A 17752-nucleotide genomic window follows, 5' to 3' on the forward strand; every position below is an offset into this window, starting at 1 on the left:
TTTCACTTCTACACGCGGAGGCCAGCCAATGTGGGGTCCAACACACCCCGGGCGATAAATATCGCCCTCAAATCTATTATCAAATTGTTGACATCACATCCAGCCTACGAACTCGTCACCACCCAGTCTGAGCTGGCACACGGAAACTTTTACATCCTCAACTAGAAAATTCCGTAATCCAGCTGTCTTCTTGTTCTTATCTTGTCTTCACGATGGCTCTTAGCGACTCCCAACAGACCACTGATTGGGGCGGCGCGTTACATGGACCTCGCTTGTACCTGGGGGCAATTGGGTACGAAAATAAATTCGTCATTGGACACCTTCCGATAACCAGGCTAACAAATCAGCAGACTCGGCTTGGCACTTTTTCTAACATGTCTCGAGGCAACAATCGTGAGCACTTCGCTCGTTACTATTACGAATGATCTGCACGACTCGAATCAAAGCAGTTGGATCATTACTTCATACCTCCTTACCTACACTGGTACGCGATTCCGACGATCCATTCATCGATACGCCCGATAGCTAACAGCTCAAATTACAGGATTCTTGGTCATCTGGTCCAATTGCAGTGCCATTATTGGTGCGAGACAGGGTATCTTAGTCGCTTTGTTCATCTTCGTGGTGTTCTCGGGTGGATGTGCCGCAGCCAACACTCTCAGCCAACTGTAAGGCACATAAACCTTATTCTATTTCGAAAACCATGAGCTAACCTCACGATAAGAATCATTTGTCGGGCATTTCAAGGAATCGGTGGAGCCGGTGTCTATTCTTTGAATCTCTACGCCTTCGTGAGAATTTTCCCTTTCAAGCACTTTGATAGGGCTAGCTCTATTGCTGGTGGTATTTCTTCTTTGGGCTTAGTGCTGGGTCCTGTGCTTGGGGGTATTATTTCAAACAATGGCAACTGGCGTTGGGTCTTTCTTTACAAGTACGTGCCCTGTGAAAAACCATAATTCAAACCTGAAATCTAATGATCGATAGTGTCCCGGTCGGTGTCTTGGCATGGGCTTTCATCTTAATCGCAATCCCTGTTCATTTCCCAGAAGCCAAGTCGGGATCTGTGAACTCGAAGTCCGTCTGGGGTGGCGTAAGATCCTTGTCCCGACTTGATGGTATTGGCGCCGCCTTGATTTTAACTTCGTGTTCTTTTGTCATTTCTGCCCTGCAAGAAGGCAATTCAAATTATACATGGAGCTCGAGCCTGGTGATTAGTTTCTTTGTCATTGCAGGGGTGTCCTGCATAGCATTCCTTGGTTGGGAGTGGCTTCTTTTTGCTAGAAAGATACCGATAACGCCAGCCTTTCCGTGGTCGCTGATGCAGAGTCGAGTTTTTATGGGCATTGCTCTGTAAGTGGTTAATGAATTGCCTTGTACTATACGACCTCTCAACTAACGTGATAATAGTGGTTTCCTGACTTCGGGCCTTCCTTTGTTTGTCTGTATCATTGAGATCCCAGAACGTTTCCAGATTGTCAATGGAAGCTCTCCACTCCGCGCAGGGGTAAAGCTATTGGCCTTTTCGGTGAGCTGTCCAGTCGGAATCATTGCCTGCTCTATTCTGGCAGGGCGTTTTTCTGTTCCATTCGTCTATATAATGCTAGCTGGGATAGCGTTTGAGGTCAGTGGCATGTTCCTATTTTCAGAAATCGCCGGTGTAGAGCACATCTGGCCAGGCCAATTTGGATACCTGGTCCTTGCGGGCCTGGGAGTTGGCTTGAGTATAGCCGCATACTATATGGCGGCCCCATTGGTGGTGGAAGAAGATGACCAGGCTACTGCCATCGGAATTGGAATTCAATTTCGGACTCTGGGCGGCGTACTGGGAGTTTCGGCTGCGACCACTATTTTGAACCATTTCCTGGCAACTCGGTTAGCTGGCCACATCCAGCCTGAAGTTCTTGCTGAAATACAGAGGTCAACTGATGCAATCACTACTCTGGCGCCCGAAACACAGGCGTTCATTCGAGAGGTCTTTGCCGATGCTTATAGTGCGCAGATGAAGCTCGCGGGGGCATTCTCGGCGGCACAGATACTGGCTGTTGCTATGATATGGAAGAGGGGAGAAAATGTGCACTTTTTGAAGCCTACTTAGGCTTTTCACTTAAGGTCTTTCAGATCGGTATGAAGGAATTGGTTACTAAAAGCAAATTCCACATTAATTGATCTAAACGGGGATACGAGGTGTATCTAGGTTCAAAATAAATTCATTTAAAGATAAAGTACTTCTTTAAAAATAAAATATATAGTGGGATCCTTACTTAAATAATAATATAGTAAATCTAATTCTTAGGAATTTTTAGAATCTAATTAATAATTTAGATAGTAGAAATAATTCCTATTACAATAAAGGAAGATCCTATTATATATTACTTAATAGAGTTTCTTTATTTATAGATTCTATATAAAGATCTGTTAAGGTTGACGTCAAAGGGTCAGGTAAGTTAGATAAAAACTAGTAATATTGGATAGAGTTCTTTTATGAAGTTATACAGAAACTAATCCTTAGAAGAGTACTACTTCTAAGTATTTATATATTTTATATTAATTGAGTTATAACTTAGTTTATATACCTTACATAAGGGGTCTAGGGCTAGAACCCTCGGTAATTTATTCATCTACTCCAATATCAACATATATTACTCTTTGATCATTCCTTTGGAATATCAATACATATATATATACTATAACAATCATCAACATATATATATCTTATTTATCAACAAAACAAATGCTCCCTATCTTTTAATATCTATCTTTCAGTATCTATCTTTTAGCGTTCACCCTTCAATATCTATCCTTCAATATCAATACCTCAATTTCAAATGAACACCAAGATTTTTATAAACCATCACTTCGCGGAGAATCGGCCGCAAGGACTCTTACTCCGGGGGACCTTTCTGATGCTTTTGTCGAGGCCGATTCTGATGTTGGGGAAGCTGCTCAGCATGTTTGTTGCTACGCTGGCTGCAGAAGCCGTGCCATATTCACCATCCGGCAATACGGCGATAACGACATTGTGCTGCCATATTTTGCCCAATAAACAATCATTGGTATCATTCGGCGACACAAAGTTCGGACCCTCGTGCTCTTCGTCGAGAAATCCCTGTCCAGCAACATATTCCACGCCGATGGCGCAGATCCAGCCAACTGTGTAGTTTTCGGGGCCTGGGATGCTCCACTACTCGAGAGAAATCGGGCAAGAGTAACTGTTGTTTTACTTGGCTTGTAGTTCTTTGACGATGTCGACTGTCAGTCAGCTGTAATATGCTCGAAACTCTTGTCGTTTGCTCTGCAGTGAGCAGGCAGGCCTAAGGCAAAGATACGACACGTTGTCTGATCAGGTATGGCTCTTTGCAAGAGGGGGAGGGGCCCTCGGCTTCTACCAGTGAGGCACATAGACCGACCATTCCACCGTCTGATATGCACTTTCCGGTAAACTGCGCAAACCGATCACATCCTCTACCAGGATATAGCTTCGACAAAAACAATATAAAGCACATATGAGAGTAATTGGTACCAATGACCTTAGCGGGATGTCCAGACGAGGATTCCGAGGCCGATGAATATTCCGCAGACGTTCAGGTAACTCGCGCGATCCTCCCACCGCAGATGGCAAACCTCCCCGTCGACGAGCCGACCAACTTGGAAAAAGGATCTTTTGGCAATACTGAAGATATATGCTCCCCACGAATGTGTACGAGAGCGTATAGGTACTAGCTATACGCCAAAGAACCTTCTCTGCAGCCGACGGGAATGAAAAGTTCCACGCGAACATGAAGATGCACCCAAAAGAGACAATAATTGGCGCCCCAAGAATTTCTGCGGTAAAGTCGAGAACTAGAAAGCGGTCGCTCGGAATACGGTTGTAAGGGATCGTCTTTACCGACCGAGAGAAAATGGGCCAATGCAGTCGCTGAGTGATGCACGTGTAGTAACGCCAAAAGCGCTCGCAGGCATGGGCCTCCTCATGGAGGAAGTCTAATGGCGTGCAGTACCATGTTTCTTGCAGCGAGTGGCCATTCTATGGCTTGGTTAGCCATCTCTCTATGTACCTAGTAATTGTGGCTCACCTCTATCAGGATTTTGTCAAGATGAGTCTCGAGTTGTAAGGTGACTCGTGTCGTGATACCCAGCGGCTTAAAGTACCAGCAAAAAGAAGTAATTAGGAAGACCAATATGAATGACAGCGTGGTAAGCTCGATAGTCGTAAGGGCAAGACCCTGTGCCACTCGCACCAGGCTGTTGACTACCATCCATAGCGCCTGGAAGATCGCAATGCAACGAGCGAGGCCATCGGATTTATTTCGGTCAGAAATATCCTCTCTCGCAAGATCCGGATAGCGCACATAATCCTTGCGTATGAGAAACAATAACTGCCGCCCGTCGACCGGAAAGGGAGTCTTGATGCCTGGTCCTTCGAGAACGAAACCTCCCATATCGGCGTAGAACCCATGCACAATACTCCAGTTGTGGTGGCCCAATTCGTGAAACCCCTAAAATTTCTTTGAGCATGTTTCATATATTTTCGTCATGCTAACGAAGTACCTTGACAGACGCCCGTGCGGATGACCATTCTCCCAGAGTGACCATGAGCAGAAACTCTGGGCCCAGAACCCCCATGAGGGCCAGATGCAATTTGTCGCGCATTTGAGTGAATACTCCATCTCCTGGAGCCGGGATATTAGGACACACTGAAGTCCAGCAACAGAGAAGAATGGTCAGTATACATGTGGAAAGTATGCCCCAAGTGCCACGGCCATCGGGTTCATCGACCCAGCCGTGCGAAGTCGCGTTGAACATAGTCTGGTTGATAGAAATGAATAATGAAGGGCCTGTTATGTGATATTATTAACACTAGGGCTTTCGAAGGATAAATAATTTGGACCGCGACACCGAATGTTTAGTGCTAGCCTTGTTTGGAGACCAACCCTGCATTACTAATTCAGGGCTATGGCCGGGCGATGTTCACGAGGCAATAGCGCTTAGCCTTGCAGCTCAATGCACCCAACAGTTGCCAACGATACAAGCCAGAGTAGAGGTCTAGTCCCGCTGAGGCGAGAGTACCAGTAATCATAACCCGCCTGGGCCATTTGGAGACCGATTTTGAAAATCAGTGTGGGGTTTTTTCGGGTGGGCTCAGGAGAGGCTTAGTGTGGGCTCATGGTCCGCTCAGGGGGTGCTCATGGTTCGCTCAGGGGGTGCTCAGGCGGCCAACACTCTTTTGCCGAGTCGGGCCCTCGCCAGCGGAAATCATTTCACCGAGGGGCTGAACACATATGCAAAGAGACTGGCTGTTTTAAATGGGATATCGCCACCCAATTGTGTTCTACTTTTGATCATCTTGGAAGGTCAATGCGACCATTATGTGACGGAGGGTGATTTCTCACTCGCTCTCACCCTGCTTCTCACCCTACCTATTGCGCACGTAATCGGAAATCTTCCCGCTAACCAATCCAAGTCGAGAGTCGCATTACCGAGGGGCTGTGTGCAGACGCCAAGAGGTTTCAAAATCCTAGATCGTGGCCCAATGATGTTCTACGCTCGGCAGCTGGGAGGGTCAATGCGCCCGTCGAGCGACGAAGGGTGACTTCTCACCTGCTTTCACCCTGCTTCTCACCCTTCTTATCCTCGGTCGTGCAACGCTAAAGTGGCTCTTACCCGTTTCTTACCTAGGTGATATTTACTTGACTACTGGTTGTATTTAAGCTACACGCTGGTTAGTTAGTAGTATAGTAGGTAACTATATACGAATCCTGACTGTTGTATTCTATATTTACCTATTCTTTTGATTTATTAGGAAATTATGTCTTGCCGCCCTCGTCTTTAGCCTGTTTAGCCCTATTGTTACGGCATACATGTATGTTGATAATTGTCATAGTATATATATATATATTGATATTCCAAAGGGAAGGTCAAAGAATAACACATTTTAATATTAAAACAGGCAAATAAATTTCTAAGGGTTCTAGCCCCGGACCCCTTATATAAGATACACAAACTGTAGTTAATATAAAATATATAAATACTTAGAAGTAGTAGACTTCCAAGGATAAGTTTCTTTATAACTTCATGAAAGAACTCTATCCAATATCACCACTCTTTATCTGCCTAACCCTTTGACGTCAACCTTAACAGGTGCCTTAGGATCTTAGTAAATTAAAAGAAGATATTTAGCAACTTGTATAGCCGGCCGACTATACTAGATAGACACAAAATACTGTAGAGCCAATCGCATTGTGAAACAAAGGATACAAGTTATAACGGGCTTAAAGCCTGTAGATATAGGCCCACTGTCGGAAATCTGCGGTAGTGAAACTATAGCCTCAGGCCGAAAGATTTAGGTTGAGTTAGTTAACTTGGGTCCAATAACTTGTAGCGTTAGACATACAGCTAGCTTGGTCGTACGTCCGCAGCCTTGCGTCCACAGCAGCCTCGAGTCTATCAACTGTCGTCTACCATGGCTTTACAATCATAACAGATACAAACTCTTAGAGTGATCCCTCTATGGGGCGTAAAGTAATTACTAGATATCTTCCAGACAGCTTATTGCATTTTCAAGCTACAGATCATGTTTCCTAGGACTCCTCCTGACTCTCACGTAACAAATTTTTAATTTTAGGCGCAGAACCAATGAATACTGAGCTTTCTCGATGAAAACTTCGCTAAGGACTGCGCTTTTACAGCCAAAACTTAGCTTCTTGCATATTCCACAGACAGGGCTATTCGACTTTAGCATAACCTATGAAGCGACGACCGAAAGAGTTGACTTACTCTACAACTTTTAGATTTTAGCATACGGGGACCGTCATCTATCCAGTAAATGGTTTAGAAGCATTTTGAGGGCGGAAAACCGTGGCCTTTCGTGAGAAAGACAGAGCTACTTAGCACAGTTTGAAAGGGGAAAACCGTGATCTATCGTGGGAAACCAGTTGCCTTGGGACATGAAGAACCGTGGCCTGTCGTAGGAAATCAATTATCTTGGGATATGAAGAACCATGGCCTGCCGCAAGGAATCGGTTGTCTTAGGATATGTAAGGAGAACCGTGGTCTATCTCAGAATGGATTCTACCAGATGAGGCAGACCTACCTGCGTTATCCTGAAGGGAAGGTTCGTCCCCAACGCGCAATTCTAACATCAAGGAGGACCCCACACAATTCGACGACTAGGCGCCTGAGGACGTTGGGACTTGAAAGCGGTTCAGCTCATTTGCTCCGCACCTTGTGTCTCATGGCTTCCCTGTAGACATCTTGAAGTCAGATAAGTCAGAACATTAGCGACTTTACCGTGGTTTTGCACTCCTCCGTCGGAACTTATTACTCTAAAATTGTGGCTGAGCTCAACATTATGCCAATTTTCCGTCTAAATGGTGTTAGTGTCCAATAGTTACCAATTGTGTAACAATCTGACAGACTGAGACTTTTCGTCCATTCCGGTGTCACGTGATAGAAGGACATTAAGCTTAGATCATTCGACTGAAACATATTCTTGAATTCTTCTCAACAACCATCACAACCCTCAGTGTAGACTTCTCCTCTTTTTTAAGTCTCCGAGAAAGAATGCCTATCATGGAGGAAGGTGATACTTGGACAACTCTATTTTTCTCTGGGAGCCCTCCAAATATTCTGAAAACGATCGGACTTGATGGCAAAAGCTTCCGACCTTTCTTTGCTGAGGACAATAACTGGGAACTAGGGCACAGGGCCGACATATCACGAATACCGGATGCAAATACTATAAAGGAGTTTTGGCTTCGGATCAAAGGGCACAGCAAATATATGTGTAAAGTCGTATGTGGAGAGACAATACCTAGTATACGCGTACCAGAATTAATCATATTCTAGTATCCTTGCTATTCGAAGTAAGATGCTGCGATATAGCTTAAATGTATAGGATTATTGTCCTCTCGGGAAAGAATAGACGATGCTGTATACGAATTCGATAGATTTTGTGATGAGGTGCCTATGATCTACTAGAATAGAGAAGAGTGCGAAGAACAACGAATAACAACGTTGAGGAAAGGAAAAGAAGAGAGAGAGCTATGCTACATACATGTAGGCGGATGCCACTCTCCAGGCCAATCATCTGATTGGCCTGCATCCGAGAGTGGGTCAAACCGCACAAACGTGCAAACAGTGCAAACATACCCGTCCCGAGTCTTCCTCCATGTAGTTATACTACAGATTTTATCGAGAGGCTCGGGTATATAGTCACATTGACCTATATTGTTCTGTCTGTGAAAGAATATATTTTTCGCAATTCTATGGGGTGGTTACTAATATGCCAAGATCTTGATTCTCCTCTAGATATTGTTAAAAGCAAGCGGTTATACTAGAGGCAATAAGACCGGAATTGTACTTTCGATATATTCTTAGTCAAGATGTCGATCACTTGTCTAAAAACTTCTCAACTATCCTCGAAGTGCTATCCGAAAAGTTTTATACTACTCCGGAGGTGGTCTCGCTAAGTCTATTTGGATAGGAGTGGTATCATTCTTTACTTAAAGACTATCTTCGTTGTCTGGATATTCTATATCGAATTGGGATAACTTATACCGACATTCATAATTTTCACTTTGACCTCCTAATGATATTTACGATACTGTTTTATACGATTTCTCCGAATTGTATATATTTTCTAATAAGTAGCCTTTTCGGGTAGATTCGGGAAACCCTCAGCCTTTAAGCTTTATATCTGCGGGTGAATGTGAATGTGAATCTGTCCTTCCATATATTCACAATCGGTCAGAAAGAAGACTTTATTGCTTATATTATGGCTAACGTACGTTTAGGGCCGTTTCACGAGATCTTTGTTCCTATCTTGTAGGTTCAAACCCTAAAGCTCCTATTAATAACGCACTTTGGGAGTCTCTCAAAAATGAGAAGGAATTGTTAGAGTCAATCATGCTAAAAGTCTCCTATCGCCCGGATAGTCAGTAATTATTAAGTCGTTCCCACATTTGAGATGTTCGAAGGCTATATAATAGATAGTTCAGTGCATAGGTCTTATTTGGAATATTCCAAGGTTCAAATGTTCAAGTACATATCCATATATATGAGGCTGAGTATTTATGTATTTCTAGCTCAATATAATTTTGCTCTTACGTGTTGAGGTTTCCACGCATAAATTATTCCTCCCAAGTCAGTTCCATAATCGCCAAGAAGGATTTCTCGGGCTTAACCACTCGAGTCAGTTTGAACCGGGAATCTGTATCCTTGAAGAGAGCCTCCCAATCTAAGCGCGTACGCTCCTGGCCACTTGTAAGAGTAAACATGTAAAGATCGTAATCCCTGTAGCGTTCTTAGTATATGCTCGCAAAAGATGGATGACGGTAATGTACCTTGATTCACGCTCGGCGAGGTAACTTGCCTCCCCGAATCCAGGGATGATGCGATCATTGATGATAACCTTTGACCCGGATTTTAAGGCTGGAATAAGGCCGGTAAGAATCTTTCGCGCATATTTATTTGACCAGTCATGCAGCGTGTGTCTTAGTAAGTAAATATCGGCACCCTTCGCCGGCTGATCTTGAAAGAAGTCATGCTCTTGAAATTTCACGCGGCTAGTAAGCTCTGGCGGTGTCAATTCCTTTCCTTGAGCGACAGGTCCACTGAGGTCCTGAACAACACATTCAACATTAGGATTGTGCGAGGCCAGAGCTAACGCGATATGTCCAAATCCACCTCCCACATCAACGACTGTGGTGGTTCCACTTTCCTTGAAAGGGAAGTGCTCTATCAGATGGCTTGCCGAAAAGCCCGGAAGCTGTTGATGCCAGGCCATAGCTTTGGAAAACACAATACCACGCTCTGGCATTTCATTCAAAGCTGCGAACACTGGGAGTTTGGTATTGTTATGAACAGACCAGGCCTATCATGGCTCATCAGAAACTATGTGTCATTTGGGGGATATTATTTGGACTTACACTGTTCTCTGGCTCTTCGGAGAATCCATATTTTGTTAGAACATCGGGAATCTAGTAAGTTGTGTTAGAGCATTAGTGTTTTTTGTTTTGAGTGATCGGTTAAAGGGGTCATACCTTGAAGGTTGCTGGCAGGGTTTCTCCTATACCCATCAGACACCAATTGCGCATACCCTCACCCTCAGTCAGGATGCGCGAGCTGGCTGTGTGGACGAAGTAATCCAGTTCTGGCTGATAGAAGACGTGATATGTGGCAGCATGTGTCATGATTCGACGCACGATATTCACATCCAAATTAACCTTCTTAGCCAGATCTTGAACCGAGATACCTTCTTTGGGCACATGATCGGCAAATCCAAGACGGCATATAGTATAAACACTTAAAGTTGGGTTTCGCTAGTTTTATAAGATCATCGTCAGCACGAAGAAGTTTGACGTTATTTTGCGAACAAAGAATCCCAACCAACGCGCAAAAAGAGCGCGTGCAGAGGTACCGCCATAAAATCATATCTATCGTTATTATTATATAACTTACACTCTCCGGGCTCAAATGCATAACAGGATCTATTAACAGATCACGGAATTCGTCAAGCATGTTGATCAACTTCATACGACTTGCTATTCCAGTTTCATCTGGATTTGGCGCATCGCTCCTCAGAGCATCTGGGATTCCATGCTCGAAGGATGGCTCCGGTTGTCCGTGTTTGGCTATAATACCAGCGAGAACGTTCGCAGTCTCGCTGATTTCGGTAGCCCGACCGGTGATGCTGGAGCGATCCATGAAGGTGAGATTGAAGAATGAAAAGTAGAGAATTTGACTCTAGGGGTAGCGAAAGGATATTGGGGTGGGGGGGAGGGGGAAGATTGAAGGATTTTAACTACTAAGATGAAAGATTGCATGATATAACCGATATATTGAATAAAACAAGAAAACCTGAGCAGTCCATGTGAATCTTGTCCATATGACCGCATGAGCTCTAATTAATTCGCGCTATTCATAAGCCCCCATGAGAGAAATTCGGGCCGAAAATGATGATTGGGCAAACAGAAATGGACCCCATGTTTCCCCACGCCGATGTTACAATCACCAAGGTGATGTATTATATCGATCGTGACGCTGTATTGACGTGAAACATTCAGGTTTGCTTTCTTAATTTGCCTTCTTATACGTCAACTGTAAATATTTTTAGCCTACGCACTCAAGTTCCAGCGAAAAACTACCGTGCTAAATCATAGGAAGGTACAATACCCGACCTCCCCAGTTTTGCGATCAACACATTTCTGCCCCCACATGTAAATTTCGTAGTTGATCATGTTGGTAATCTACTCTAGCTTGAAGATGGGACTACGTCGGCTTACGAAGTCGAAGATAGCTGGTCTGTTTTAGCCAATGGGAACAATGACGCAACGTGATACCAGATATTATTGTGATTTGTGCAGGACCCTGAAATTCATCAGAATATACGCAGGAGTCGTCGTGAGGATAAGAAGGGCTTGTTTTGTAGCTAAAGCGTATTTGGGACTTGTTCTGCATTTGGTATTTGATGCCCGGAAAGATCTGTGTCTGACATAGTTAAACACTGTAAGACCTTCCGGTCTAAGAGGATTAGCCAATATTACGGGTGAAAACAATACTTACGTCTTGTGTTCTGAATTAACCTTGGAATAAGATGTACAGTCGCCCCCACATGTCTACTGACGAAGATGGTAATTGATCCTGTAGCATGTATACGTACATAATTAAGAAGTAATCGAATTACGTCTACCGGTACAACATAGCCCCTCAAGACATGTGTATCTTTGCTACAAAATTAGAAATTATGACGAGGGCTTCCTCATGTAACCGGTTAGTAAAAGTTAATAATTTCTCTGATCAGAAATAGGCGAGTGTTCAATGTAATGCTAACTCGGCTGACCTCATGGATGCCGCGATCCTGCCCTGGGCAGTTTATAAGTATCGGTATGGCTGCTACTATTCTCAGCTTGTCTGTTTTCTTACATTTACAAATAGTATATGATATTTTCAGGGCCAATATTAAGTTCTCAACGGTTCTGTTCATACATATCTATAAGAACCTTAAACTCTCTTTTGAATGCTTGAAACGACAAGCACCCTCCACTTCTTTTCATCAAACTCCAAGACAATTTTCATCATGGCAACCTCCGCCGAACTCAATATCCTTTCCCTTCTCACTCAATCGGCCTTATCGTCTGCTTGTATCAAATTTTATCCCAAAGGATGCAATTATCCTCCATTAGAAGTCAGCTATTCTGAATTGTTGGATATCTCTTCCAAGAAAGCCGCGTGGCTTCGTCAGCAAGACTCATTCCGCGAAGGCTCGATTACTTTGATACATTTCAAGAGCCATTTGGACAACATAATTTGGTTCTGGGCTAGCATCATTGCTGGCAATGTACCTGCCCTATCACCGCCACTGGTCAACACTAGCGAAGGCCGTCATGCCCACTTCCAACATTTATGGCGCATCCTAGAGAACCCACTAGTTCTGACGTCTGAATCTCTCATCCGAGACGACTTTGTTGAGAATGATGCCCTTTTTGTCATCCCAGTAGAGAGCAGTGCTGAATTTGATCTCGACTGCGCAACCGATCCCGCCAAGAATCGCTCTGGAATTAGCCATTTCAACACCAATTACACAGTTGAAAGCAATACAAGGAGTCAGCTCAAAGGAATAGCCACCTTGGCGCTCACATCTGGAAGTTCAGGTCATTCGAAGGCAGTTTGCTTGGGCCATGAACAAATATTTGCTTCGCTTCGAGGAAAATTGACAGCGGCTCCAATTCCTGAGAATGGCTGTCTTCTCAACTGGATTGGGTTAGATCATGTTGCCAGTCTCGTAGAGATGCATCTTTTGGCCATGTTTACTTGTGTCACACAGGTACAAATTCAAGCTGTTGAGGTACTTAGCAACCCGTTGGGCTTCTTGCACCTTTTATCCGAGAACAAGGTTTCTATGACATTCGCCCCGGACTTCTTCCTTGCAAGGCTATTGGGCACTCTTGATCAGATCCCCCCAGGAGATCACTGTTTGAAGGATATTGATCTCAGTCATCTCCAGTTCTTGACTTCTGGGGGTGAGCTGAACAATGTGGATACTGGATTCCGTGTCATTGAACATCTGCGTCAGCTGGGAGTCAAGCCTGCCAACTTAATCATTCCTGGATTCGGTATGACTGAGATATGTGCTGGCGGCATCTTCAACAAGAATTTCCCAGCTATCGACAAGAAAATAATGAGAGAATTCGGAGTCCTCGGGGAGCCTGTACCAGGGCTTAAGATGCGTATCTCGCCATTAGAGAGGGGTAACACGAGAGCCCTTGAAGAGAACAAAGACCTGGAAAGGAAGTCTGGACTTATCAATGAGGTGGGTCAACTGGAAGTTCAAGGTCCGATCGTGTTTTCCAGGTATCTTAATGACCAGGAGGCTACCAAGCAGTCATTTACCTCGGATGGATGGTTCCAAACTGGTGACTTGGCAAAGATCGATACGCAAGGCCAGCTATACTTGGAAGGACGATTGAAAGAGCTCATCAACATCAACTCCGTCAAGTATCTTCCCTATGAGATCGAAGATGCTATTGAAGCGGCCCGAATCCCAGGAGTGGAGCCTTCTTTCATTGCTTGCTTCTCTCATCGGAATTTAGAGTCACCCACAAGTCCCGAAATGATATATGTTGTGTATCAGCAGCAATACGATTGGGATGATATAAAAGCACGCTTCAATGCTCTTCACGCCATAGTTCGAACGGTTGTTCTCGTCACCTCTTCGCGACCGCAAGTACTTCCTTTACCTGCTGGGTGCCTACAAAAGACGTCTCTCGGAAAACTATCGCGACCGAAGATAAGATCCGCTCTGGTTGAAGGGAAATGGCAGGAACACGAACATGTCAATGAAAAAGAACTGGCTGCCTATCGGAACGAGAATTTGACTGTTCCAAGCAACAAGACAGAAGAAAAGCTCGTCACATTGTTCCAAGAGGCTTTGGGAGTAGATGTTGAGATGGACGTTGATATGCCGATACTTGACACGGGTATTAGCTCTGTGGAGCTCATGAGATTGAAGCGTGTCGTGGAGCTCTCTTTTAACATTGAAGAACTCCCAATGATCATTATTCTCACCAATACCACCATCCGATCCTTGGCCGAAGCCATCCACAAACTACAGGGCTCGCAAAATGTCGGCGAATACAAGCCAGTGGTCACGTTGCAGCCAAATGGTGAAGGCTCCAAGGTGCCGCTATGGCTATTCCATCCTGGAGTCGGCGAAATTCTCATTTTCCTCGGGCTAGCCCAGCACTTTCCTGACCGACCAGTCTATGCATTCCGCCCTCGAGGCTTCAACCCTGGCGAGAAACCATTCCACAATCAAGAAGATTTATTGGAAGCATACTACCGTGGCCTCAAAGAAAAGCAGCCAAAGGGACCATATGCAATGGCCGGATATTCCTACGGAAGTGTTCTTGCCTTTGAATTGAGTAAGCGATTGGAAGCAGAGGGTGAAACGGTACAATTCCTTGCTTCATTCAATCTGCCACCTCATATCAAGCAACGTATGCGTACCCTTGATTGGACAGCTGGCCTCATTCATATTGCTCATTTCTGCGATATCATTTCGCAAGAACGTGCCGATAAACTAAATTCCGAGCTGCGGTCTGGAGAAATTTCACACCGCGATCAGATTGCTACGGTCTTGGCGGAAAGCGAGCCCGAACGCACTGCGCGACTAGGACTCACACCCCAGTCACTATTCACATGGGTCAATGTCGCTCTCTCCTTGCAGAAGATTGGCTGGACTTACGACCCGTCTGGAATGGTATCGCGCATGGATATTTTCTACTGTCAGCCTTTGAAAGACGTCGCATCTTCTCGTGAAGAGTACCGCAATGACAAACTCAATCATTGGACTGATTTTGCCCGCGATGTCAAATATCATGAAGTTGGCGGCGAGCACTACACTATGATTGGACCAGAGCATTTGCCTAAATTCCAACAGACTCTGAAGAGGGTGATGGCAGCTCGAGGTCTCTAGATTGGCATCTTTTGCCGGTCAACATTTTGATTACGACTTGATGTACATATGAACTATACCTTAATGTTAGGAGCAAAGAGTGAATTAAATCTTGGCAACTTCATTAAACGGGCCACACAAGCGAGCGGGCCACCCCAAAACACCATAGTAGATGCGATATGATCCATGCTCATAGCTCAACAATCACAGGTTTATTATATCACAATGCTTGTCGATAGCTATCGATAAGACTTATGATCACTAGGTGAGATAAATTCTCTAAACTCCATAAATAGTCTAAATATCACCTAAAAAGTATTGGGCTACTAGGAAAAATCCATATAGACCATGGTTGTTGATATATCAACTTGTAATTTATCGCATTTACTATGGTGTTTGGGGGTGGCCCGCTCGCATGTGGATTACGTTAAGCTTAGAAGAATGCCTAGTGCGCCTTAAGACCTGCAATCCGATAGTTGCCAAGTTTTTGATATATGTATCGTACTGTAATAATACCAGTCTGTATTAATAATACACTGGCTGCGACACTTCCACTTTGGGATTGATAGCTGAAGATGATCTCCAATCTGGCCCCCGCAGTCCACTAAATTATGACGTTGCAATGCCTAACTAGTTGTAATCCTGCGTTGATTTTGGACCCCATACAACACACGGATCCCTTCATTCGACGCTCGCATTTGATTCGTACAAGAACAGAAACTCACGCCACTTCAGGGCGGATTGCATTTCTGCTAGTCTATTAATGTCAGACAAGGGCGATTCTGCGCGGCTTCTCTCACCTCCGGTCAGTCTAATCTTTCGTCCTTCTTTCACATCCCAAACTTCAACATGGTGACCGTTGAACATATCAAATATGTGGCCGGCCAGGCTTCAGCCGCAACATGGCCTTTCTGTGCGCTGGCCACTATACTCTTCTTCATGCGAATATTTTCCTGCTGGAGACTCAAGAACCAGCCCCGCGCTTGGGAAGATTTGATACTTCTGGTCTCTTGGTGCTTTGAGATTATTCAAGCCGGGATCTTCCAGAAACAACTAAATGAAGCAAAGGCTCTAGACCTTGCCCGTGCACCTGAAACCATACCGGGAGCTGTCTTCTGGGCGATTTTGATGAATAATTGGTCCTACTTCAGCATCGAGTTCCCCAAGATCGGGATTGCGCTCATGGCTACGAACCTATTCCGTGCAGGACTATGGACGCGGGTCGCAATTTGGTCATTGTGTATCATTGTTAATGTTATGGCTGCTGTTGGGTTTATCATTACCTGGGTCATGTGCGACCCTGTCCAGGGCCAGTGGGATCCTTACACACATCCAAATGTCAAATGTTGGCCTCGCTCTGTTCAAATCGACTTCGCTTGCGTCACATGCGGCCTATCATCACTATTCAATATCGCCCTCTGTATTTACCCTGCTTCTGTGGTATGGGGCCTGCAAATGCCGCGCTGGAAAAAGATCAGCACTATGTGCTTGACAGGGCTTGGCTTGGTGTAAGTGCAATATCCAAAAACAGACAGCACAACACTAACAGCAATTTCTCAATAGGGCATTTATCTTCTCGCTCATCAAGCTTTATTATATGAGTAAGCTTGCTGACAGTCCGGAGCCAATTGAACTTATCTGTAAGCCCGCGCCCGCCTTTCTTTGCACTCCGGGTGTTTCTCCTAACATCCCTTAGATAAATCCGAGGACCTTGGCATTTGGAACCGCATCGAAAATGACTTTGTGCTTATGGTCGGCTTGCTACCATTCGTGCCAGGCTTTTTCAAATCATTCGGCGAATTCGCAAAATCCCATACATCATCCATCAGTTACCGTCTACGATCCAAGACTGGAGAAAGCCAAAGCCGAACATACGACAGCAAGCCATCCGATGTTCGAGATTCGTTGTCTGATGGTAGTCTGGTCGATAAAAAGATAGCTCGGAGCTTTTAGGTGGATTGGTGTGATTTATATAGCCTGCTCTTAAACGCATTGATCTTTCACTCCTCATAAGTTAGTCTTTGGATACACAAGTAAGGGTCACCTTACGATTCAAACGTCACTAATGAAGCACTTGACGAAAATTAACCACAACGTCCATGCAAATCAATGTCAAATATAACAGGACTCCATCTACGTGAATATCATATTCAACCCTTAATAAATAAATAGTCGATATCCGTTCATGAATAGAAGCTTCATCCTGAGCGCCCAGCAACTTTGTTTGGTCTAGACCTGTGCAGACCTATAGGCATACCCATATAGGCATACCCATGGACGCATATAGGCATACCCATTAGCAAACCCACCCATTCATAGGCATACCCATACCGCCTATAACATACTTATAAGTAGCTAGAATAGGACCCGCACTCTTGAAGCTGGAATTGGCCGCTCCACGAACACCTTTATGTGAGCGTGGAAGTGGATGCTCATGAGGCACAAAATATGAGAGCAGGAAATTCAAATAGGACAGCCGTCAAGAAGCCCCTGGTGTCACTATTAAAAGGACAATGCCGGCTCTTGAAACCCAAGATAATGTCATAAAGCTTCCTAAATTCTGGTTTCCGCGAAGAATTAAACAGCTGATCATCGACGACATGGACATGTTCTGCTGTTCCATCTAAGTCCCTCCCAGAATGCTATGGCAAAGTAAGTGGATCCCGAAGGCGAGAAACCAAAGTATTTCATCTCTGACGTTATATGGGGCACTAAACGCCCTAGGGCAGTCAGCCTGTTGTTGCGTGATCTGGCGTCTACATATAAGATATTATTCTGACAAGATTGGCCTTTGAAGCA

At 44.6% G+C, this 17752-nt stretch overlaps 5 protein-coding genes across 5 annotated transcripts; 3 read left to right on the forward strand and 2 right to left on the reverse strand.

Annotated features, from left to right (window-relative positions):
* Positions 1 to 212: 212 nt before the first annotated feature.
* On the forward strand, positions 213 to 2095 carry N7478_011254 (major facilitator superfamily domain-containing protein; the record flags this gene model as incomplete). The annotated part of the gene is made up of 6 exons (XM_056927468.1): positions 213 to 292; positions 351 to 484; positions 545 to 668; positions 725 to 931; positions 985 to 1350; positions 1408 to 2095. The coding sequence occupies 6 exons, from the start codon at positions 213 to 215 to the stop codon at positions 2093 to 2095; spliced, it is 1599 nt and encodes a 532-aa protein (XP_056774516.1).
* A 1433-nt stretch (positions 2096 to 3528) lies between these two features.
* Positions 3529 to 4650, reverse strand: N7478_011255 (uncharacterized protein; the record flags this gene model as incomplete). Its single annotated transcript, XM_056927469.1, has 4 exons — positions 3529 to 3644; positions 3718 to 4024; positions 4074 to 4496; positions 4549 to 4650. 4 exons carry the CDS (start codon positions 4648 to 4650, stop codon positions 3529 to 3531), a joined length of 948 nt encoding a protein of 315 aa, XP_056774517.1.
* A 4478-nt stretch (positions 4651 to 9128) lies between these two features.
* N7478_011256 (uncharacterized protein) lies at positions 9129 to 10704 on the reverse strand (the record flags this gene model as incomplete). Its single annotated transcript, XM_056927470.1, has 5 exons — positions 9129 to 9291; positions 9342 to 9871; positions 9927 to 9977; positions 10041 to 10319; positions 10459 to 10704. The coding sequence occupies 5 exons, from the start codon at positions 10702 to 10704 to the stop codon at positions 9129 to 9131; spliced, it is 1269 nt and encodes a 422-aa protein (XP_056774518.1).
* A 1372-nt stretch (positions 10705 to 12076) lies between these two features.
* N7478_011257 (non-ribosomal peptide synthetase) lies at positions 12077 to 14974 on the forward strand (the record flags this gene model as incomplete). Its single annotated transcript, XM_056927471.1, has 1 exon — positions 12077 to 14974. The coding sequence occupies one exon, from the start codon at positions 12077 to 12079 to the stop codon at positions 14972 to 14974; it is 2898 nt and encodes a 965-aa protein (XP_056774519.1).
* Positions 14975 to 15802: 828 nt separating this feature from the next.
* Positions 15803 to 16906, forward strand: N7478_011258 (uncharacterized protein; the record flags this gene model as incomplete). The annotated part of the gene is made up of 3 exons (XM_056927472.1): positions 15803 to 16461; positions 16517 to 16593; positions 16650 to 16906. The coding sequence occupies 3 exons, from the start codon at positions 15803 to 15805 to the stop codon at positions 16904 to 16906; spliced, it is 993 nt and encodes a 330-aa protein (XP_056774520.1).
* Between the last annotated feature and the right edge of the window lie 846 nt (positions 16907 to 17752).

Source organism: Penicillium angulare (genome assembly GCF_028827245.1).
Source record: "Penicillium angulare strain IBT 27051 chromosome Unknown utg000008l_segment0_segment0, whole genome shotgun sequence".
Lineage (NCBI taxonomy): Eukaryota > Fungi > Ascomycota > Eurotiomycetes > Eurotiales > Aspergillaceae > Penicillium > Penicillium angulare.